General features: G+C 43.4%; 1 protein-coding gene across 2 annotated transcripts in view; it reads right to left on the reverse strand.

Annotated features, from left to right (window-relative positions):
- Positions 1 to 2,154: 2,154 nt before the first annotated feature.
- Positions 2,155 to 24,113, reverse strand: part of thyn1 (thymocyte nuclear protein 1) — an 89,310-nt gene continuing 67,351 nt past the window's right edge. For both annotated transcript variants that reach the window (XM_070894389.1, XM_070894391.1), the window contains 6 exons: positions 20,072 to 20,271; positions 14,887 to 14,955; positions 9,192 to 9,284; positions 7,084 to 7,179; positions 4,550 to 4,700; positions 2,155 to 3,163 (listed from right to left, as the gene is read on the reverse strand). In XM_070894389.1, the coding sequence (XP_070750490.1) occupies positions 3,117 to 3,163; positions 4,550 to 4,700; positions 7,084 to 7,179; positions 9,192 to 9,284; positions 14,887 to 14,955; positions 20,072 to 20,271 (656 nt within the window). In that variant the 3' untranslated portion in view covers positions 2,155 to 3,116. The remainder of the gene's footprint in view (positions 3,164 to 4,549; positions 4,701 to 7,083; positions 7,180 to 9,191; positions 9,285 to 14,886; positions 14,956 to 20,071; positions 20,272 to 24,113) is intronic.

Consider the following 24,113-nt stretch of genomic DNA (forward strand, 5'->3'; position numbering starts at 1 on the left):
TCCCCAAATCATAATAGATTATTATAGGCTATGATGACTAAGGCTTTTACTTGTCAAACAACCTTCAAATTAATTACATTCTCCAGTTTTGAGCTGAAATCATTGACCAGCAGCTCTCGCATTGGACTCTACTCAACCAGAAAGTCATATGGCCAGGTGCTAGAGCTGCCGTGACATTCAAACTCGTCTGTTTTCAGTTCCGAAATGTTGCAGCACAAACTGCTGTCTGCCACAGAATACTCACCAAAGCCATTGGGAAGTCCTGTCCTGATTGAAGCTAGGGTACTCCTAAGCAAGCAGCTTTCAAGGGAGGGTGAAAAAATTAATCATGTGACCGCTTAGCTTTTTATAGTAACTGGTTACTGTAAAGGAATTTTGTGTACATCTTTGTGAAACTGCCATCATTGAAAGGAAGTCCGCCTGCTTGTGTCAGTAGCTAGCTTGAAATAACTTTGTTTTCACATAAAATTGTACATGTCTATAAATACTAGATTGTTTTGAAAGGGCACAAAAGGCTATAGTTAACTGTTTTAGATGGAACATTCCTTTTAATATTGTACATGCACAATTAGTTTTATTTGAAAATCTATCAATTAATAAAATTACCTTGACTAGTTTGCAAGTATAAAACCTCGAGAAAGAAAGCGGATTTGTACATTTTCTTCCTATGGCTATGTATTGGATTTTACAAAATATAGTTGTCATAACATAAATGTTGTTCTGCCTTTTATTCCCTTAGCGTTGCTTTTTGTAATGTATATAATCTTCTAAAATGGCATGTTTGCCTTTAATACAAGAAGATTTGAGTATAAAAGTAAAGATGTCACTGCAATTATATAGGGCCATGATGAGACCACACCTGGAGTATTGTGCACTGTTTTGGTCTCCTGACCAAAGGATATACTTGTCACAGAGGGAGTGGAACAAAGGTTTACCAGACTGATTCCTGGGATGGCAGGGATTGTCCTAGGAGGAGAGATTGAGTAAACGGGACCTATATTCTCCAGTGGAGAAGAATGAGAGGTAATCTTATTGAAACATGCAAAATTCTTACAGGGCTTGAAAGGGTCGATGCAGAGAGGATGTTTCCCCTGGCACGGGAGTCTAGAACCGGGGGTCAGTCTCAGAATAAGGGATCAGCCATTTAGGACTGGGATGAGGAGAAATTTCTTCACTCGGAGGGTGGTGAATCTTTGGAATTCTCTATCCCAGAGGGCTGGGGATGCTCAATTGTTGAATATATTGAAGACGGAGATTAATAGATTTTTGAATATTAAGGGAATCAAGGGATAGTGCAGGAAAGTGGAGTTGAGGTAGAAGATCAGCCATGATCTTATTGAATGGCGGGGCAGGCTCGAAAGGCCAAATGACCTACTGGTGCTCCTAATTCTTTATTAGACAAGAACATAATAGTAAAACCCACATCACTGGTTCTACAGTTGGCCTTAGCAGAAGTGCATTGTGGTGATGCTTACTTTTAGTTTAAACTTGATTGCTATAGTGGTGTAACAGTAGGAGTAGGCCATATGGCCCCTTGAGCCTACTCTGCCATTCAGTAAGATCATGGCTGATCTGATCATGGACTCCGCTCCCTTTCCCTGCCCACTCCTCATAACCCCTTATCATTTAAGAAACTGTCAATTTCTGTCTTAAATTTATTCAATGTCAAGTTCCACAGCTGTGAGGCAGCAAATTCCACAGATTTACAACCCTCAGAGGAAATTTCTCATCTCAGTTTTAAATGGGCGGTCCCTCATTCTAAGATCATGCCCTCTAGTTCTAGTCTCCCCCATAACATATGGGAGCCTAAAGCCACTCTGCAACACAACAGTAGGACTCGAACCGATGTGTCCTTTTCGCTACACACTGCTACTGATGGCGAGCACCAAGTCGAAGTCAACCATTTCCTCAGACAAGAACAACCTTGATGGCGTAGGCAAGTTACTCAACTGCACCACCTAGTGTCCTGGTTTCAAACCTGCTTGTTGGTTAGGATAATTTAGTGCAGAGATCCACTGAGGCAGTAAAAGAAATTTTTGTCCTCCACTCGCTATTCTGAGACTTATTCATGTATTACCACTATTTGCACTCAATTAAAACTGAGATGGTTTCAGAAAGTCAAATATTCATTAACTGACCAGTTACTGTAAAATATAAAGAATCAACTTTATTGTATAAAATCAAAATACAACTATGTTGAACAGTAATCACCACCTTAAGCTACATCAATGATGTAGCAAAACACTTGAAGCAACGAGTTAACACTTAAAACATCAGTAATATTGGAATGAATTATGCCAATTGCTACTCATCTACATGATATGAAAGGTACTAAACTTTAAACTAAGTTCTTGTAAATAGAAGGATTCTCTCTACAGCACGAAGCTAAGCCATTTATTAATTGTGTCCCTCGTATGTCCTCTGAGAACACAACTCACATGATCTTCAAGCATTAAATGTATCAAAATACCACATCACCAATGGTTTTTCTTAAAATTCATTGTGTTATGACAGGAATTCAAACGGGTAGGAAGTATTTGAATGCATTTTGAAAAATTATCAGACAACATTTGAAGAGTTTGAAGGACAAACTTTGATCTTAGAGTTCTGCATGGAACTCTGTTTACTGGCATACATCACAGTTAACTTAAACAGTACATCAGAATGGTTAGGTAGCAAATGCTTCCCTCATACTGCACTTTATCTGCAAGTGGAACGGAAAATGTACTGATCCTGAAATGAGGGACTGCAAGTAATGTCAAAACAAGCTATTTATTGTAGAGACTGCGTCTTTCTGCAGAAAACTGCAATGAAAAAAACCTTGTATTAACTGCATTGAAAAATAAAGTTCAGTGAGTCTGGCCTGCTGTAAGACAACATGCGTCTGTCCCTGTTTAAACCGAGAAGAAAACATGCTGACTGCGTGAACCCAGAACAATCATCTTGACTTGCAATTAAACAATCCCACACAGTTTGCATTCCCCCTCCTTCCCCAAAAAAATTTTGCTTCAGATAGAACGATCCATCAAAAGTAAAGATTCAATTTGCTGTAAATGGAGTTTATAACTGGAAGACTGAAGATCATTAATGACTTTCCCAACTGCCATCTCTTCCATTTAAACTGGCTTTTGGTCTTCAAGGCTCAGGACAAAGTCAAACTCCTCTGTTAAAGTAAAAAAACAAACACAGCATTTAAAATAGATTCATGTCATCAATCCTTGTAAGCTACTGCTTTGTCAGAAAGCCTCACTATTAAGTCAAAGGAAGAGCATTCATAATAAAATGGTGCATAAGGATATTGATATTTAAAAAGAATCAATTGATAAAAATATAATTAGCTTTGTGAGCCTCTGTCAAGGATACAAGGCAGGAATGGGGAAGGAAATAAGATGACACTTGAAGCAACGAGTTAACACTTAAAACAGGTGTGCTTCATGCAGTTGAGAAGGGAAACTACTGCTCCAAATAATGAAGCATCTCCTTTGCAATGGTTGACATCCCAGTGCGAAGATACCTTTTAAAGAAACACTATAGGTAATTGTGAAACTAAACTTAAGACTGCCAGAGAATTAACCATCAAATTATAAGCAGCAAACATCCTTGCTACCTGATTTCTAACAAATACTGGTAGTTTACTTGGCCTCAGCCAGCTATTGACAAATATATTCAAAAAGGAGTTAGATGAGGTCCTTACTGCTAGGGGGATCAAGGGGTATGGCGAGAAAGCAGGAATGGGGTACTGAAGTTGAATGTTCAGCCATGAACTCATTGAATGGCGGTGCAGGCTAGAAGGGCCGAATGGCCTACTCCTGCACCTATTTTCTATGTTTCTATGTTTCTATAATTCAATCAAATACAAAGTTTGAATTAATACTGCTTCTACACAGTGAACTAAAAATATATTTGAAATAAAAATAATTCTGGAAATTTGTGTTAATCAACATCTGAAGGGTTAGTGGTTTAGGTGGGACGTTTCATTGGATTAATTCTGAAGAATGATCACGCTCAACACATTAACCGGTTTCTCAGTTGCTGACTTCATTTTGCCGGAATTTTGTTTATTTCGGATTTCCAACGTTCAGTTATGTTACCAGTTGTCAACTGATATTTTAAAACAAAAACAGCACTGTGAATTCTGTATACCACAAATTATAAACTAGCACCCATCCCAATCACTTTGTTCTCTTTTAATCATCAAGCACTATCTTGTGACTGAATATAGGGCACAGCACTGATGTTGTTGAATAGTTGACAAGAGGTGCAAGAGAATGTGAAATTCTGCAGTAATGAGAAGGATGCTAGTTTATTTCTATAATAGTTAATGAAAAAGCAAACTTAGAATATATTTAAAACTCATTACAGTAATTGTGACAAAAACACATCCTTCCATTTTCATAAGAAATATGACCCACAATATCTAAATTTAGTAATAACTTAATCCTACAGCACTGGTATTTATTTTGCCCTTGTCTTACAACAATCTGACATTGGTTCTAACTGCAGTAGTGAGGATGGGGTTACCACAGCATCTATAATTTCCCAAACTCACCTTTGGTTAGTGGCTGGACAGAGAGCCTGGCCCTGGTAAAGAGTGCCATGTTTTTCAGCGAACCTTCATTTGTTTTGTGTTCTTGGTGGTATTTCTTCATTTCAGCCAGAGAGATGAAACGCTTCATTATCCTCACAAACTGCACATCCACCTTGGAAAAGAGTAAATTTAGACGGGGTACGGTTCATTTCTATCAGCCATTGTGCCAATCCTCCAGCACAGATATTTAAACGGCATCTCTCCCTCCCATGTCCAGTCCATACTGATGATTTTAATCTGTGATCCTCTATATAAATGGCAGTTCTTCCTCTTGACTTATATAGCTGCTCACAATTCTCTCTTTATAGCCAACACTTCCTTATACTAAGTGAGGGTCATGAATCTTTGGAATTCTCTACCCCAGAGAGCTGTGGAGGCTGGGTCATTTAAGGTGGAGATGGACAGATTTTTGAACGATAGGGGAGTCAAGGGTTATGGGGAGCAGGCAAGAAAGAGGAGTTGCGGCCAAGATCAGATCAGCCATGATCTTATTGAATGGCGGAGCAGGCTTGAGGTGTCAAATGGCCTACTCCTACTCCTATTTCTTACGTTTTTAAATCGCAAATCAGAACTGTAAGGTTTTTCGACTGTATTTGGCTTATTAAATTGCTCATTTTATAATTCTACATCCCATATAAAAGATGAAGGATTGGGCTAGTCAAGAACAGCACTGGCAGAGGCCTGGGTATAGGGCAACTGCCAATTTGCTCATACAGGAAAAGTTGAATGATGGGAAGCAATTAACACATTGTTATTCTGAAAATAAAAACAAGAAGTCGGATGAGCAGGTTACAGCTGGAGTGGCATTTTGAAGGCATGACAAAGAATTACATGACGTTTACAGCACAGAAATAGGTCATTCGGCCCAGCTGGTCTGTGCCGGTGTTTATGCTCCACGAGCCTCCTCCCACCCTACTTCATTCAACCCTATTAGCATAACCTTCTATTCCTTTCTCATGTACTTATCTAACTATTCGCTTCAGCTACCCCATGTGGCAGCAAGTTCCACATTGTGACCACTCTGGGTAAAAAAAATTCTCCTGAATTCTTTACGAAAGGATATACTTGCTTTGGAGGCAGTTCAGAGAAGGTTCACTAGCTTGATTCCAGAGATGAGGGGGTTGACTTATGAGGAAAGGTTGAGTAGGTTGGGCCTCTACTCATTGGAATTCAGAAGAATGAGAGGTAATCTTATCGAAACGTATAAGATTATGAGGAGGCTTGACAAGGTGGATGCAGAGAGGATGTTTCTACTGATAGGGGAGACTAAAACTAGAGGGCATAATATTAGAACAAGGAGCTGCCCATTTAAAACTGAGATGAGGATAAATTTCTTCTCTGAGGGTTGTAAATCTGTAGAATTCACTGCCTCAGAGAGCTGTGGAAGCTGGGACATTGAATAAATTTAAGACAGAAATAGACAGTTTCTTAAACGATAAGGGTATTAATAAGGAGTTACGGAGAGTGGGCAGGGAAGTAGACCTGAGTCCATGATCGGATCAGCCATGATTGTATTAAATGGCAGAGCAGGCTCAAGGGGCTGTGTGGCCTACTCCTGCTCCATTTCTTATGTTCTTATTGGATTTTTTAAAAGTTAAACATTCACATTATATTTTAATTAATTGAGTATAGACTATAGTTTAATAGTCAAATGGTTAACCATTTATCACGAACATTGAAGATACCTTTGATTCTTTACTGACTGGAGACATAGACTGCATTTATTCTAGCGGCTGGGGACTGAAAGAATATCTGGTTAACTAGTTTCTTGGGCATTACCTACAAAACCAGCCAACTGATCATTGTGGATATGCTGCTTAACAATCCCGAGAGGCACTGGTTAATGAGATCTTCATTGCCACTCCACAATAACATACTGGCTGGGCTGATCAAAAATTCAAAGTCAGAAATGTCAAGACTTATTTTGCAAGCGCTTGATCAATATTACACCGAACAGATGCACCTAGCACATATCTGAGTCTGTTAAAACCACTCTGACCAGTTGGAATTAACTGAACTTATATTTGCAGTAAAAAACATCAGAGTAAGTATTTCCCTCTATTTGGAAAGAAGTGTGCATGGGTGGGATAAGCTCCTTTGTAATGTTTAAAGTGCCACAGCTGATGATTGGCCACTATGGTGCAAGACTTCCTGTTTGCTATTTGTTGTGATAAATGTGAGTATAAAGGGTAGCAAACAAGAAACCCTGCCCCATATTTGAACTTAGCCCCCAATAAGGTAATCAGTAGGGCAAATTAATGCATTGTAACATCTCACACTATGCCCCATGAATTTCAACACTTGTTGCAATTTTATATAAATAGTCCTGGAGGCAGTGAAAATGTCAGTTTGCAAGCACATCGGAGTAATAAATCACGTAATCATTGGGGCATTCCTCCATGTGATTATAATCTGAAATCGTTCATAGTAATATTTCTGAAAGCCTAGTTTCTTATTACTGTCGCAGTAAAAAGCAAGAGAATATTGGCAGTTACCATGAACCATTTAGGATTTTGCTTTGAGCTTCTGGGATCATGATGAGGATCCTTCTTGTCAAACTGCGTGTGATCAACATAAGCTTCCTTTACGATCTTTTAAACAAAAGTGAGAAATACAAAGACAATGAGAAAGGAGACACTTATTTTAAATGTTAAAGTGATTGTTTAGAGGGAATCAAAGCAATGGATTTAGACTTTTTACCAGATTAAAAGCATCAATGACACAAATTCATGACTGCACTTGGATGAAGGTTGGCTCCTATAAACCTACACTGTTTATTTTATATTCTGTCATTGGCACTCCGGGTCACATCACCCGCTCACTTGCTCCACATTTCAATCTAGTCGAACATAGTATACATTTCTGTACCTGTCTGGGCCCAGAGGGGAGAATAATTAATTAAATCTGCTTTTCTTAACATAATTAGAGGATACAATATATAAGAATAGTCAATTTTTACTCACTGTTCTGCCAGTCTCTCCCCACCCTCCCAAAGGCAGTGATTCCAATTGGGATGCAAATCAACACATTATGGTCACCCTCCATTGTGCCTCAATGGCCGCACAAGTCCAGAGAGAAAGTGCCAGCAGGGCATTAGCCATTGCCAGGTTGACTCCCAACCCCATTCTCTTATCCAACGTATAACAGTTCATGCAGGTGTTGCTACCTAGCAAATAGAAGCAGAAATCTAGGCTGAATCTCCCCTCCCTGATTTGAGGCATTGCTACCAATTGTAGCACGTGTAACTGTACAGATTAGGAATTGAGCCGAGAAAGATTTTGGTCAACATGGCTCAGCTAATTATTACCTTAACCTGCTGAACTAAGTGAGAGGGAGAGCTACTAAACTAACTATATGATGCACTGCAGGAACTCCCAAACACATGATCAGATCAGCCATGATCTTATTGAATGGCGGCGCAGGCTCGAGGGGCCGTATGGCCGACTCCTGCTCCTATTTCTTATGTTCTTCACCACACGGGTTGCAGCGGATCAAGGCGGCGGCTCACCAACACCTCCTCAAGGGCAATTAGGGATGGCCAATATATGCTGGTCTTGCCAGCGACATCCACATCGTAGGAACATTTATTTTTTAAACTCTTAACTAGGGGAGTGGTGGGGGAAACCAAGCTGTGACAGGATTTTCTTCTCAACCAGATGCTTGGCTCTGGGATGAACCTACACCGCTGGATACACTTGCAGTTTTCTTTTCAAGCCCCTGGTCTCTTGATGGAAAAACATTTCAACACAGGCCCCGGAGGAGCGCATTATAAAGCCCACCCTGCATAGTATAACCACAGCTCCTGTTGCGTGAGCATGAGTGGCAGGTACATGGCCAGTCTGTGGCCTCACAATTGAAGGTAGTCGAGTCACAGCAAAAATTGGGTGTAGTGTAAGGCACCTGTAACAAAGTTGTAGCATTTTCAGTTTGTGACTCAGTCTGCCATACATTCATACTGCCACCTTACTGATCACTCAAATCCTTTTTTGTGAGCTACACTGTGGCTGATTTCCCACAATTTTGAATGAATATTGACCACCAAAAAAATGTATTTTTCAAGTAAATACACTTCTGGTTGGGGTAGGGGGGGGGACACTTTAGCACACAGGAAATGTGTGTAAATCTAACTCAATTTTCAAATGGAGGTCTCTAGTCTGCCATAAGTAAGGATACAAGGTGAGGTGTTTGAGCATTATCAGCCCAGTTTCTTGTAACCAAATGGTCCACAGCACATTAGTACCCCTACATTCGCAATATAGCCGAGGCTATAAACCTGACTGGTATGGAAATTAGACACACAGTGGAGCAGGAAAGGGCACTCTTCTCAGATTTTTACTCTCATCAGTTCCATACAATGCCTGAAAGTCTTGATGTTGACACGGACTACAAAAAATGGAATAATGTTTTAATTCCCAGCACTGAGATTCCTCAGTTTGATGAGCACAACATTTAAAGAGAAAAAAACATACTTACGGTTTGCAACAATATTAATTCCACTTGTTACACAACATAGTGCAAAAAACAATCCAAACATTGTTCAAACATAGCACAAAACAGTTCAAAACTTGTATTAAAAGGTTAATAGACTGTTAAAAACGCAAACCTTAACGACTGCAGCGATTCCGGGCTCTTTACAATTGCTGTGGTAGAAAAAGGCCAGCTGTCCCACCTTCATATCCCTCATGAAATTTCGAGCCTGTTAATGCAGAACAAACTATAATCTCACCTTATGCCTTGCACCTAGATACAATAACTTTTCTTTTAGCCCGGGATCCACGATGGATATGTTCACACTTGCGCAGTGCACAAGAAGCGGTGAACCTTACACCACCGCACATGCAATTCTTGTGAGGAACACCAGACATATTCTGTTATGGTTTATAAGCAAATAATACCAAGGGCATTTAAGAACAATGTTTTGTATTACAGTCCCATAAATAATTCAAGTATCAAAATATATTTTTTTAATTGTCCAAAATAATTAAACTATCTTTGTAATTTTATATCAAACTAAGTACAGAAGTGGAAGTAATTCTGTCCCTACTATGATCAAATTCTCCACAGGAAACATTGAATAGCCTGGAATTTCCTGCATATTTGCATCCAGAGACACACGCAAAGCAAATACGCGATCTAACAGATTACAGACAATTGGACGCAATTGATTTATGCACGTGATTATAATACTTCCTAATTTCCTCAACCTTTTACAATAGTCTATCGATCCCTCTACCCGAACACATCTCCTCTCATATTAATGGCCACGCTCCCGAGTTACAGAGCAATATACAGGTACGTGAGTTTCCTGAAATTGCGGTTGCTCAGAGGTTCAACATCACTAACAGATGATCTGGTCGTCATCATCACATTGCTGTTTGTGGGAGCTTGCTGTGCACAAATTAGCTGCCGCGTTTCCTATATTACAACAGTGACTTCAAAAGGTACTTCATTGGCTGTAAAGTGATTAGGGATCTCCGGTGGTCATGAAAGGCGCTATATGAATGCAAAATCTTTCTTCTTTCTTCAAATTATGACCAGATTTACTGGCATCCATGGTCACCTGAAGCAGGTGCAAGTCTGCTACTTGAGGAAGCATTGAAGTCATTCTCATCTTGTTCATACAGACATCCATTTTCTGGCTGTACCCCTGCTTGCTGTTATAATGGAAAAGGAGGAAGAAAACCAGAGCCTGGAGAGTGAAGCACCATCAGCGGAGACAGGAATCCATTTGCAGCTACCTGGCCCAGAGAGTGCATAGGCCTCAACTGAGATTCCAGGAGATATCCGAGGAGCTGACTGTGCGACGGTTTCACTCTACAAAAGGAGGCCATCGGCTGAGTGTGCGACTTCCTCGGTGAGGACTTAAAGCACTAGTCCATATGCTGTAGATCCTTAACGGTAAAGATGCAAGTGACCACGGCTCTCAACGTCTGTTAGTCATATGAACAGGAGGAGACCATTCATCCCCTCGGGCCTGTTCCACCATTCAATGAGATCATGGCTGATCTGCATCCCAACTCCATCCACCGGCCTTGGCTCCAGATCCCTTATAACCCTTGGATAGCAAAAAATCTATTGATCTCAGACTTAAAATTATTAATTGAGGTAGCGTCTACTGCTTTCTGTGGGAGAGAGTCTATCACCCTTTGTGTGAAGTGTTTCCTAACTTCTCTGCTGAATGGAGTCTGGGTCCTTACAGGCATCCAGTGGAAGGATGAGTCAAGAGTCAGTGTGGCCCTGCTTCCCACAGGTGACTGATGTCCTGTTCCGTAGGGTTGGGAAGTTCATTACATTTGGAATGTCTGTAGAGGAGCAAAGGCAGAGGGCAATCATCTTTTTACCGGTTTCCCCAGGGTGCAGAGCGCTGTCAACGGTACGCGCTTGGCACAAAACACTCCTGCAGTTACGTGAAAAGGGTTTTCACTCCCTCAACGTCCAGGTGCTTTGCGACATAACGTGCATGTCAACACGGGTGCCTTTCATGGTGCTTTCATTGTTCTCAACTCACTAATTGCGCGTGTTTGTGGACAGGGGCCGAGCAGTTGATGGATAATAGGTGACGAGGCTCACCCTTGACGCCAAGGCTGATGGCGCCTTTTCATGTCCCCCAGACCGAAGTGGAGGAGAGATTCAATTAGGTACATTATTCCACTGGGCAGGTGATCGAGAGGACCATCAGGGTGCTGAAGAGCTACTTCCGGTCTTTGGACATGGTGGGGGGCCCACCAATACTCCCCAGACAGGAGATGCTATGCCTGGTGCAACTATACCATGATGGTGGATCAGGAACCTGACACACCATAGGAGCCAACTGATGGAGACTGCAGCAAGGTTCCCTATACGCAGCGCTCGAGAGGACAGGCGCAGCCAGTGAGCCGGCTTTTAAATTGGAAAAAAACGCGCGGAACTTTGAATGGGCCGCACAGCAACGCCCCCTCCCCCACCCGCTTCCAAAATGACAGAGGACATTGCACTGTGGGTGCGGGAGCCGGAGCCAAGGGCGTTGCAGGAGGTGGAGAGGACCGGATGGTGCGAGCGCTGTTCATGGTGTAGGCCGTCACACAATGTGCGTCACCACCGAGGTCACAAACCAAAATGGACGGACACAGCTTTATTAAACTTACAAGAAATTTTTCAAAACTATAACTGCTTAAATTAATACCATTAAAAATGTTAAACTATATTTTGAACTTTCAACAAATTGTTAAGCAAACCCTGATAAACATAGTTTAATTTCTAACAGTTTTATTGCAATGCTTAACTCTCATAGAATTCTGAGCAACTAACTCCAAAATGATAACTTTCAATGAACAGTAACTAGAGTCTGGAACCGCTGCCAACTTGAGTTCAGCTAATGTAAACATTGGAAACTTATAGAACATTTGAAAACTGTGAAAAATTGAAAAAATTATTTCGCTTTTAGAAACAATAAGTTTTTGATTAGCCGCAACAATAGTGGTGCTCACAATGTTCCAGCCAGGCAGTTTCCCCTTTCCTGACAAAGGTGGACACAGAGGATGTAGTCGAGACAGGAATTAAATTCTCCCCTACTCCTATGAGACACCTCGCTTGGCCTTGGTGCTCCGTCCGGTGCTCCCCTGAGCGGTCCCCGTCAGTAAACTTGAGACCTGGTGTGTGGTGTGACGATGAGACGTGGGCATGTGGATGGTCCAGGTTGGCAACTGTGTGCTCCTGGGCCAGGGCTGCCGCTGCCTCCTGCATACCAAGAGAGAGATCCAGAGCTGTCTCGTGCGGCCTGCCGTAGGAAGGCCAGAGACCTGGCTGGTGCTGAGGCTCAGAGAGGTGGCAACAGCAGGCACTTGCATCACACCAGCCACACTCCCAATGGAGATGTGGCATGCGATCAAACTCGGCAACCTCAGGGGTGGAACGATGGCTGCCGTCAGATCACACCAGGTCTCAGTGATAGTCTGGAAGCCGCGATTCAGTGTGCTCTCCGTACTCGCACCGAAAGCCTCAAGGGCAGAGATCTGAGCTTGCATTAAGGTGAAAGCTATGACCACTCCTTCACCACCCCTTGTGTGGGGACCTGCTACATGTTTCAATGAAGCAGCCGGTCACTCCATCGGTTCTAGGAGCTGTTGCATCACCTTTGATGTAAGCATTGCAGCAGACTCGGAGACCAAACCCACTAGAAGCTCAGTGTCCCTGCTGCTGGAGCCCAGGGTCCTCATGTCCCTCTGATACTCCACCAGCAGGGGCCTCATCAGCCGCCGATCACCGTTCAATGAATCATTAGGCGTTTGCCCCCTTTGAGCTGGTCTTTCTGGCGAAGTGGAGGCATCCTTCACCTTCTCAAAGTCTTTTGTGCTACAAAAGAACTACTTGTCTGCATCTTCGGGGGTTTCAATACAATCAGGCAGTTAGAATCATAGCACAGCACAGGAGGAGGACATTTGGCCCATTGAGTCTGCGCCAGCTCTTTCGAAAAGCAATCCAGTTAGACCCTCTTCCCCCATATTCCTGCAATTTTTACCCTTCAAGCATTTATCCAATTCCCTTTTGAAGGCTACAACTTAATCTGTGTCTACCACCCTAACAGGCAGTAGATAACAAATCCTACCCACTCACTAAAGTGCATAAAAAAGATTTTCCTCATATTGCTTCTGGTTCTATTGACAGTCATCATAAATCTGTGTCCTCTGGTTATCGACCCTTCAGCCATTGGAAACAGAGTCTCTTTATTTACTCTATCTAAGCCGTTCATGATTTTAAACACCTCTATCAAATCTCCTCTTAGCCTCCTCTGCTCCAAGGAGAACAACCCCAGCTTCTCCAGTCTATCCATGTAACTATAATCCTTCATCCCGAGAACCATTCTAGTAATTGTCTTCTGTACCCTCTCCAAAGCCTTCACGACCTTCCTAAAGTGTGGTGCCCAGAATTGGATATAATACTCCGGTTGGGGCTGAACTAGCGTTTTATAGAGGTTTAGCATAACCTCCTGGCTTTTGTACTCTATGCCTCTATTTATAAAGCCCAAGATACTTAACTAATCTGTCCTGCCACCTTCAAAGATTTGTGCACAAAATCCCCCAGTTCTGCCGGAGTCTTAAGCATGGTGTCCACAGTGGGCGAGGAAGAAAGGGAACGAGCATGGCGAGTATCTTAACATCCCTCTTCAGGTCAGGTCATTACATTTCTGAATTGCTCCGACATCCTGGGTACAAAGGACATGGCGCTCAGTGACTACCATTTCTGTCCACAGCCTCTTCCCCGCTGCACACGAGCGCTGGGATGTGGGAGAGGTGATGAGCCGATCCCTAATTGCTTCAATTTCTTCAGGTCCTCATCTGGGAAAGTAAATGCACCCCCCTTACTGCATTTATCCTGAGAGTCGTTCATCTGTGAGAAGGGAAAGATTTGAGACTCTGTACCGGGATACTTAAATGAAGCTTAAAAATCTTGAATACAGTGTGCTGTTTACCTTGCACTCTCCAGCCTCACTCGGAGGAAATATTTTTCTCATCCACTTTTATAGTCCTCCACCCTAACACCTTGAGGCTCCATTGGTTCTGTTCCAATTGCGTTCAGACCATGCTGAACAATAAAGCGGATTTACATCCAATTTTCATTCGGACATATTCTGATTAGATTGGCCGGGAATTCTGACTTTCTTCAGATCAGGTGATCGGGTGCATTTTCAGGTCTAACTGCGCCCACGCAGGAACTTCAAGGCCCAGATGTGTGACGCCTGAGTAACATGCAATCGGTAAATTATGAGGAAAAACTTAATTAAAAATGTATGAATTACCTTACTGATCTCACAGTAACATTTGAAATTCTAATGAAAAAAACCCTCCACTGCCTGACTTTTCCAAAACCTTTAAAAGGAACCATGGGAAGAAGAGGGTGAAAGCAAATATATAGAAGATAATTATGAACATCTGCTGCAGAGAGGTTATATTCCCATTTGTATGAACTGTGTTGAGTCTACTAGCCAGGAAAAAAAAAACTACTTGTAGCATTTATCCGACAAATCACCCTCAGGGCAGCTGGCAATCTTGGCAATTCAATATAAATCAAAAGCTCAATATTGCTCAATTCTGGATTCAAAACAAAATCAAAACCAGTTACTGAGAAAATATCCAGTTTAACCTTGAAATTGTTAACCTTTTGAATCTTGCCTCTTATTTTATTCATGACAGCTCAAAGATCTAGACTAATTTTACCTAGCACTAGGTGTTTCATACAAATAAAGATTGAATTCAGTGAAATTTTGGCCCAGTAAGATTAAGATCCCAGTCTGCCATTGGGATGTGTAGTGCCTCTTGTACCTGGTAGTTCCGCACACCATCCCAGCATGCAGTCTGATTTGGTTGTGCCTTCAAATCCTCCACTCCAAACTAGGAACAGAATCAAAGAAAAACTTTAGACATAATGTGAAACCATTTCTCTTTCTTTCCCCCTCAAAATAAAAATTGTAGTAGTCTATGTGAGGAATTTCCAAAATTCACAACAGTAAGAAATGTCCCTGTTTTGTCAACTAATTTCTAATCTTTGCCCACCCCCCAAGAAAAACACAAGCACAACAAGGCTGGGGAAATTATATGATGAGGAACTAGGCTCACTTTTACTCTTATTTTCAAGTTGTACAGGAATAATCTTTCTTGGACATTTTGACTTGCTGAATCAAGCCAGCTCAGTTTTCTCAATGGAGTGATTTAACTGTCCCACCATTAAATGTTTAGGATAAACGCTATTGTTGGTACAATTTTGGTTGATGAAGAGTCAACAAGTTAAATTGAGATCAGCCCTAATACTGTCAAATACTTATAGACATACAGCACAACTGATATTGTAGCATTAAGAACAAAAGAACACAAGAAATAGAAGTAGGCCATACAAACCCTTCTGCATCAACTCTACTTTCTTGCACTATCTCCATAACCCTTGAGGGAGCTAGACTTTCCCTATGTAGTGCCCATATATCGCTCAAAAAGGCTTGCTATCGCCTATTTTGACCGAAAAGTGGAAAGTTGGGCCGGGACATAGGCAGAAAATTGCCGGCCCAACTTTCGGCTCACATCGCAGAGATGATTGCCCTCACATCGCCCGACGCAACTTTCGGCACATCGCCCACACATCGTCGGGCTGATCGCTCGCCGAGAACATTGCTGGAGAAAAATTGTTTTTAACCTGGCCTTCCTCACAGAACTCGGCCTTACGGTCGCCATTTTGAATATCAGAGGAAGAGAGGAGGCTGTTTAAACAAGGGGCTTATAATTTGAGTTATTTAAGGGTCTTTTACTGATAGATCCATTCACATTTATACTTATATTTATATATATATATAATTATATTTATATTTATTTTAGTAGAAAGGTCATTTTAGTAGTAGAAAGGGCATTTATATTAACAGTGAAAGTGATAATAGTGATACAGTGATGGGGCTTGTAGCTTCTCTACCATTACTTGTAAGTGCTCAACTGCTGGCGTCTGAGGTTGAGTTAAGTGAAGGGTTTAGTGAAGAGGCCAAACAAAGAGGTGGCAGACTAATGTGGAGGCGGAGGAGGAGAACGTACAGCCGACGAACTTACGGGGAAAAGCAATCTTACCTCAACTTGTCTGATAACGCATGCCTTAGGAGGTCATCGATGAGATATGCCAGCTCATCAAGGGGGATCTCCAGCCTACCAGCATCATCAGGACCGCACTGCCCGTTGAGGTAAAGGTTACTGCGGCACTACCCTTCTATGCATCGGACTCCTTTCAGGCTTCAGCTGGCGACATCTGTGGTATCTCTCAGCACGCCACACATTGCTGCATTCGGCAGGTGATTCAAGCCCTTTACGCTCGCAGGAGAGACTTTATAAACTTCCGCATGACCAGGGAGGCACAGACCGTGAGGGCTTTGGGTTTCTCAATACCAAACTTCCCCAAGGTGCAAGGAGCAATAGACTGCACGCACGTCACCCTGAAAGCACCTTTACAGAACGCGGAGGTGTTTCATAACCGAAAGGGATTCCCCACTCCCTGAATGTGCAGCTCGTTGTCGACCATAACCAAATAATCATAATGCTAAATTTCCAGGCAGCATGGTGTGCACATCCTGCGTAAGAGCGCTGTCTCTGACCTGTTTGAGAGTCAGCCACAAGGTTGGATGCCGGGGAATAAAGGATATGAACTTACCAGCTGGCTCATGACCCTCCCCTGCGTAATCCCCTGACGGAAGTCGAGAAGCGTTACAATGAAAGTCACATAACTACAGGCAACATCGTGGAAAAGACAATTGGAGTGCTCAAGCAGCGCTTCAGTTGCCTGGACCACTTTGGAGGCAGCCTACAGTACCATCCTGACAAGGTCGCTGAGTTTATTGTGGTGTGCTGCATGTTGCATAACCTAGTCATAAGGAGAGTACAACAATTGCCAGATGGGACTGCCGATCCACCGCAAGAAGGATTGGAGGCGGAAGAGGCAGACGACGAGGAGCAGGAGGAGGAGGCTGGTGAGGTCCTCGGGGAGGACAATCAGCCTGATGATGAACCCATGCCCCCATGCCCTCCCGCAAGACTGGAAAAATCTCCCGGGAGTTGCGCAGCTGCAAAACTGTTGCGTCAGCAGCTCATAAATGAACGCTTTGCATGAACTTACATTGGGGACAATCACAGTTACAGTTACGGTTACTGCAAAACAACAGTTGCGTTTGCGTTGAGTTACATTTCATCCTTGCCTGGTCTGGCCTGGCCATTGTTTTGCAACAGTTTTTCCTTAACTTATGTTATTCGCAGACACTGCACAACAATTGTAAATTGAAATAATTTTTTTTTTTAAATCAAACTAACAAAATGATTTAATTATTTTAACACCCACCCCCCAACAATAAATCAACAACAATAGCAGTAAGAATAACAGTAACAGTATCAGCACCTGCGGCCATGTTTCCCTCCAGATCCTGCTCCCCCCGCCGTATCTTAGCTCCACCCAGCTGTTTTCGTCCCCAGGAGGTACCGAGACTACGCTGGCATGTAGCGAGCAATGTCGAGACTTCCTGCCGTGGTGAGGGTGATGGTGGCGCGATCGCTTTTTGGGGGGGGGGGGGGGGGTGGGGGTGTTGAAGGGAAGGCAAAGCTGGGGAATGAAGTGCTTCCTCCTGACTCGCTTGTGTGCTGGTGCTTGTGGTCTGCGACATCACGGCACATTGGGGTGCAACGCCGTGTTCCGCCAACAACGCATGCCGCGAGGCAGTGGTGGCGGCGGACTGCGCACGCATCTCCACGAGCATCTGCTGCGACACCCGGGAGAAGGCCTCCTTAAAGGCCACAGTCGAGTTAAGCCCTCTATGCGATCGGCCAGGATAGGCGTTTGCTCAACTCGCTAACCTGACCTCCATTGGGTCTGCGAGGGCACTAATGTGCGCCTTGGCGTCGCCAGCTGCACGCTGCTTGGTCCCACTACTTCTTCGTTCGAACCCGAGCCTGATGGCCGCAGCTCCCTCAGTTGCTCCAATTTGGAGCACGACTTCCTCGTCCTCCTCCGTCTCCTCATGGTCGGTGGTTTCATGCTCCTCTTCCTTGTCCTCCTCTCCACCTGTGCTCAAGAGCACCTACAACCGTTGCCCCACTTGGGCCTCTGGTGCTGGGCAACCTGTAAAACACAATTGGAACAGAAGGGTACACATTCATCTTGCGGATATAGACAGAATGATAAGGGACTGAATGGGGAGCAAATAGAGAAGGGAACAACGGACAGATAGCCTGCTCCTGCTCTGATGTAATTTGTTCTTATGTCAACCTGAAAGTAGCACAGAGGCAGCATGCATAACATGACATCATTCGTATATTATAATTTGTATATTATAATTAAATGGCATTACATTACTTAAACATTACTTTAACACTTTTAACACAGCTTAAAACACTCACATGATGCCTGTGTGGGCACTGCCATACCACGGGTGATGGCCGAGCGACTTTGGGTCCCGACTAGCACTGCTGCTCTCTCCGATTGCAGACAGTTCCTGGAGCTGTGCTGGGCCACCTCCGGTGCGCCTGAGCTCCCGTCTGTTGTTAGATCATATCCTCTGCAAACGTAACAAGAGCATGGCATGAGCTAAGATACTAAAATGGATAGTCAACAGATTCTGAAATTATATGCCAAGGGTTTTATCCACAATTGATGCACGGTTATAACAAAGATCGTGTTTAGGAGATGCTTGATACATCTTTCTCGTTACAATCTCCATTGAACTCGCAAAGACAGTCACAGGAGTTAATGTACGAAAGTGTCCCCGGGCAGAGAGTGAGCAAGGACAGCTCTTCCCCCAGTGTGCACAGCCAGAGAGATTAAAAAGGGCACAGCTTCATAGCCTTGTCCGGATCCTAGCCAGGAATATATGTAATATATGTAAGAATAACAAGCTTAAATTCAATCCTGGTGATTAATTATAGATACAATTTGTATCTTTACAATAAAAAATCCTACTTACTCTTGCCGCAGCAACCAGGCTGTTCCATCGCTTCCGGCACTGGTCAGCGCCCCTCGCCTCATGGGACGCCCGAGGATATGACATCGGCGATCTCGCCCCAAACACAGCGGTAAACCCGGGGTGGGGGTTTCCCTTTTGCACCCCGGGTTAATTGGGTCCACCAGGAGAGTACCTCAGCTACGAGGGCCTCGTTCGCCTCGTCAGAGAAAGGTTTTGCCCTCTTCCTCCTCCCCTCCGTATCATGCTGACTTTGGTCCGAATCAGACATCTTTTGTAAGTGACAGCGACCTGAAAAATTTCACTGTGCTATATCCTGCTTCTCTCTCTCTCTGCCTTCTACACGTGTGGATGACCCCGACCTCCCGAAACGCGGGAAAACACGTCCAGCAAAAAAAACGCATGCGCAGAAGGCCGTTGCTTGGGAAGCTTTTGCCTTCCACATCGCTGGGCCCATTTCCCATCGCTGAGCCCATGTCACATTGCTGGGATATCGCTGAGCCGAAAAATGGGCGATGTTCCAGCGATCATGAAGGCTGACACATCGTTAAGGTTGGAACATCGCCCATTTTTTGGGCGATAGCCAGCAAAGTGGAAAGTCTAGCCCCTTGATTCCCTCAATATCCAAAAATCTAGCGATCTCAGTCTTGACTATATTAATGACTGAGCATCCACAGCCCTCTGAGATACAGAATTCCAAAGATTCGCAACCCTCCGAGTGAATAAATTTCTCAATCTCAATCCTAAATGGCATCTATCCTGTCAAGCCTCTAAGAATGTTATACATTTCAATGAGTTCACCTCTCATTCTTCTAAACTCCAGAGAATAAAGGCCCATTTTACTCAATCTCTCCTCATAGGAAACCCTCTCATCCTAGGAATCAATCTAGTGAACCTGCATTGCACCACCTCGAAGACATGTATGTTCTTCCTTCGATAAGAAGACCAAAACTGTCAAGGTTAAGAAACTTAATTCAACACAATTTACAATTCTCTGTATATTATTGTAAATCACCCTTGTGTTAACAGCGCATTACCTTCATATCAACACCATTTTCAATACGACTTTCTGGTTCTGATTTCATTAGCCAAAAGCTGTGCGTCTCTTTGTTGCCGTTATCCTCTCCGGATGACTTTGCTGTAGTTCCCCTGCCAGTGGTCGAACTCTCCACCGTTGGTTGTTCTGTTGAATCATCCGGTTCTTTTTTCACAAATTTGGCAGCTGGTTCAGCTGTTTCTGTTGGCAACAGCAGGCAATCAGCAAATTGAAAATACGTTCCAGTTCTAACTTGTGTGGCATCAGAAATGGCAATGGGGCAACAAGTGCTTAACACAATGAAATGGGGAAGTAACGTTAGATAACAACGACAGGAATAACCCATCAGAAAGGCAAGTCAAATATAACTGATCTACTGGGGCGAATACTCCACTGGACTGAAACTGAAACTTAAAAGCAAAGCAGCTTTCCAAGCAAGAACAGTGAAGGCTTTAACCCCTGAAAATCTAAATTAAGGTCCCAACTGGGAAGCAGTGAGCATCTAAATGGAAACAATTTATAACCCGCAACCTCTACCACCTAGAAGGTCAAGGGCAGCAGGCGCGTGGAAACACCACCACCTGCAAGTTCTTCTCCAAGTTACACACCATCCTGACTTGGAAATATAGCACTGTGGGAGTACTTTCACCACACGGACTGCAGCAGTTCAAGGCGGCGGCTCACCACCATCTTCTCAAGGGCAATTAGGGATGGGCAATAAACATAGAAACATAGAAAATAGGTGCAGGAGTAGGCCATTCGGCCCTTCGAGCCGGCATCACCATTCAATATGATCATGGCTGATCATGCACTTCAGTACTCCATTTCTGCTTTCTCTCCATACTCCTTGATCCGTTTAGCCATAAGGGCCACATCTAACTCCCTTTTGAATATATCTAACGAACTGGCCTCAACAACTTTCTGTGGTAGAGAATTCCACATGCTCACAACTCTCTGAGTGAAGAAGTTTCTCCTCATCTTGGTCTTAAGTGGCTTACCCCTTATCCTTAGACTGTGACCCCTGGTTCTGGACTTCTTCAACATCGGGAATATTCTTCCTGCATCTAACCTGTCCAATCCCATCAGAATTTTATATGTTTCTATGAGATGCCCTCTCATTCTTCCAAATTCCATTGAATATAAGCCTAGTCCATCCAGTCTTTCTTCATATGTGAGTCCTGTCATCCCGGGCAGCAGTCCAGTGAACCTTCGCTGCACTCCCTCAATAGCAAGAATGTCCTTCCTCAGATTAGGAGACCAAAACTGTACACAATATTCAAGATGTGGCCTCACCAAGGTCCTGTACAACTGTAGTAAGACCTCTCTGCTCCTATACTCAAATCCTGTCGCTATGAAGGCCAACATGCCATTTGCCTTCTTCACCGCCTGCTGTACCTGCATGCCAACTTTCAATGACTGATGTACCATGACATCAAGGTCTCGTTGCACTTCCCCTTTTACTAATCTGTCACCATTCAGATAATATTCTGCCTTCATGTTTTTGCCACCAAAGTGGATAACCTCACATTATACCACATCTGCCATGCATTTGCCCACGCACCTAACCTGTCCAAGTCACCCTGCAGCCTCTTAGCATCCTCCTCACAGCTCACACTGCCATCCAGCTTAGTGTCATCTGCAAACTTGGATATATTACATTTAATTCCTTCGTCTAAATCATTAATGTATATTGTAAATAGCTGGGGTCCCAGCACTGAACTTTGTGATACCCCACTAGTCACTGCCTGCCATTCTGAAAAAGACCCGTTTATTCCTACTCTTTGTTTCCTGTCTAGGTTGGTCTTGCCAGCGATGCCGACATCCCATGAACGAATAAAAAAAATAGCAGTCAAAAAACAGGACAGTAACAAACGACTTAAACACAAATGGGCCATGAAAGTCAAAGGACAGCAACAGGAACCGGAATAGAAATAGGTTTTAAACCAATGTAGAACATAGGCTAGAGAGACTTCAGGATATGGATGACATCACCTGAGAAAGGACAAACTGATTTAGAAGAACACTCTGCAAACTTGTTTTCCCTTTTCTGCTAAAGCTCTATTAATGAATGCCCTGCATTAACAAGGCCCTGTACAACTGTAGTAAGACCTCCCCGTTAGTTTCAGGCCTGTGGCCTGTGGCGCAGCGCATCGGAACACATGGTGGGCGGAGCTACAGCCCTGCGCTGAAAAGAGTGCCGGCAGCTGGGCGTGTGCGTAGTGGAGTCTGCGCGCGTGAGCAGTAGCTCCTGGCTCTCCCAGCGCATCCTGGCTCCAGGCGACCCTATCCCTGGCCGAAGGAACGACGCGATGTTTGTCGCCCCTATCCCGGGCCCGCAGCTGCCTTTCCGCACTAAAGGCTACAAGAGACAGGTTGGTGGGGGGAAGAGTTTTGATGGGGGGTGGGGCGGGGAGAGAGGAGAAGAGTTTTGATTGGAGGGGAGAAAGAGTTTTGATCTGGTGGGGCGGGAAGGGGAAGAGTTTTGATCCAGTGGGAGGTGGGGAAAAGAATTTTCAAAGATTTTCCAGTACTTTAATATCTAGCTATCTTTAGTAAAAATATACTCAGTTTAATCAGATTGATAGCACCTACACCCTGTGCAGTGTCGCTGCTTGGGATTATTAAAAAAACTAGCATTCCTATCATAACACTGTCATTTGGAGGCTACATGCGCTGTTCTCTTAATTCACCGCAGGGTTTTTAAGAACGTACAAAAGTGGCCACTTACTCTGGCCTAACTTAGTTTGGAGTAAGTTTTAGCCGGCTAAACTTGCTTAAATGGCCAAAACAGGCGTAAGTGGCTGGTAACGCCCCCTTTTGAAAAAAAAAACTGAACTAAAAAAAAAACTAACTCACTTACACTGGAGCAACTTAAATGGGGAGAATTGCGATTTTTAAGTTACTCCCAAAAAATCTAGTTGCTCAAAAAAAAATGGAGCAACTCCTGGGGAAATTTGGGCCCATTATCACCAACCAGACTGAAATTCTCCAATATTTGGCCTCCCCATTTGAGAGACAGAGTTCTCTTCTGCAAGGCTTCAGGATGTGGTCTCTGTTCACTGCATTCATGTCCAAGAGTTACAGTTATGCAGGGCTAATAAAGTGGCACTAGTATAGCTTTCACTCAGTCTGTATTTTAATATTACTCAAGGGACCAGAGACAATGGAGGAAGCACGGCGGTAAGAGAGAACCTCCAGCCTCCAATATTCCTTAGGAAGTGTCTCTTTACCTTTTCCTTCTTGAAATAAAAAATAGCAGCCTAGTGTAATATTTTCTAAATTGTCGAGACAATTGACGACCTGAGAGGCCTCAAAAAGGAAACACACAATCCCTTGCAGTCCGGATTAGATCGATTTTTTATATGGTTTGTTGAAGCTAACCTTTGAGGCTGGACACTTTGTCCCAAATTTTTGGTGACAAAGTGGCCCCAGGATCTCATAACCGCACTAAATGACCGGACACTGCGGGTGTGGGACGGCCCATGTGGCAACACCTATCTGCAATGTCATGGCCATACTTTCATGTGTGCTCTCAGCCCATGCTGCCCCCATCAAGCTAGACTATGTGTGTGGAGATCTGGAAGAAGCATTACATAACTGCCACTTATCACTTCTATGTATCACTGCTTGATTGGAAGGATGTTCACCATTCCATTCCCCAGCCAATGAGCTTTAGAGTTGTGTTTGGTTGGTCTTTGACGAAGTGATTCTTAAAAAAATAAATTGAGAAGGTCAGGGAGGGACAAGGCCCATAATACAGGACACCACAAACATTGAAGAGAATGGCGAGAACATGATAAATCAAGCAGTACTGATTAAGGAGCACCAAATTTGGGTTTTGAAAATCTATTGTTTGTGTGAGAAGGGAAAATAGCGGGAGGTAACAAGTTCTGTACTGTTAGAGATCCTGGGAAAATATGAGTTAAAGAAGGCAGCACGATGATTCTGGTATTCAAAACAATAAGAATGCAGAAAAAAATAATACAATGAGAATACCAGGTGGCAGTTTCAATAAATAGAGAAAACAAGAAAGGTTGTGAAGT

Source organism: Pristiophorus japonicus, chromosome 11, assembly GCF_044704955.1.
Source record: "Pristiophorus japonicus isolate sPriJap1 chromosome 11, sPriJap1.hap1, whole genome shotgun sequence".
Classification (NCBI taxonomy): domain Eukaryota; kingdom Metazoa; phylum Chordata; class Chondrichthyes; family Pristiophoridae; genus Pristiophorus; species Pristiophorus japonicus.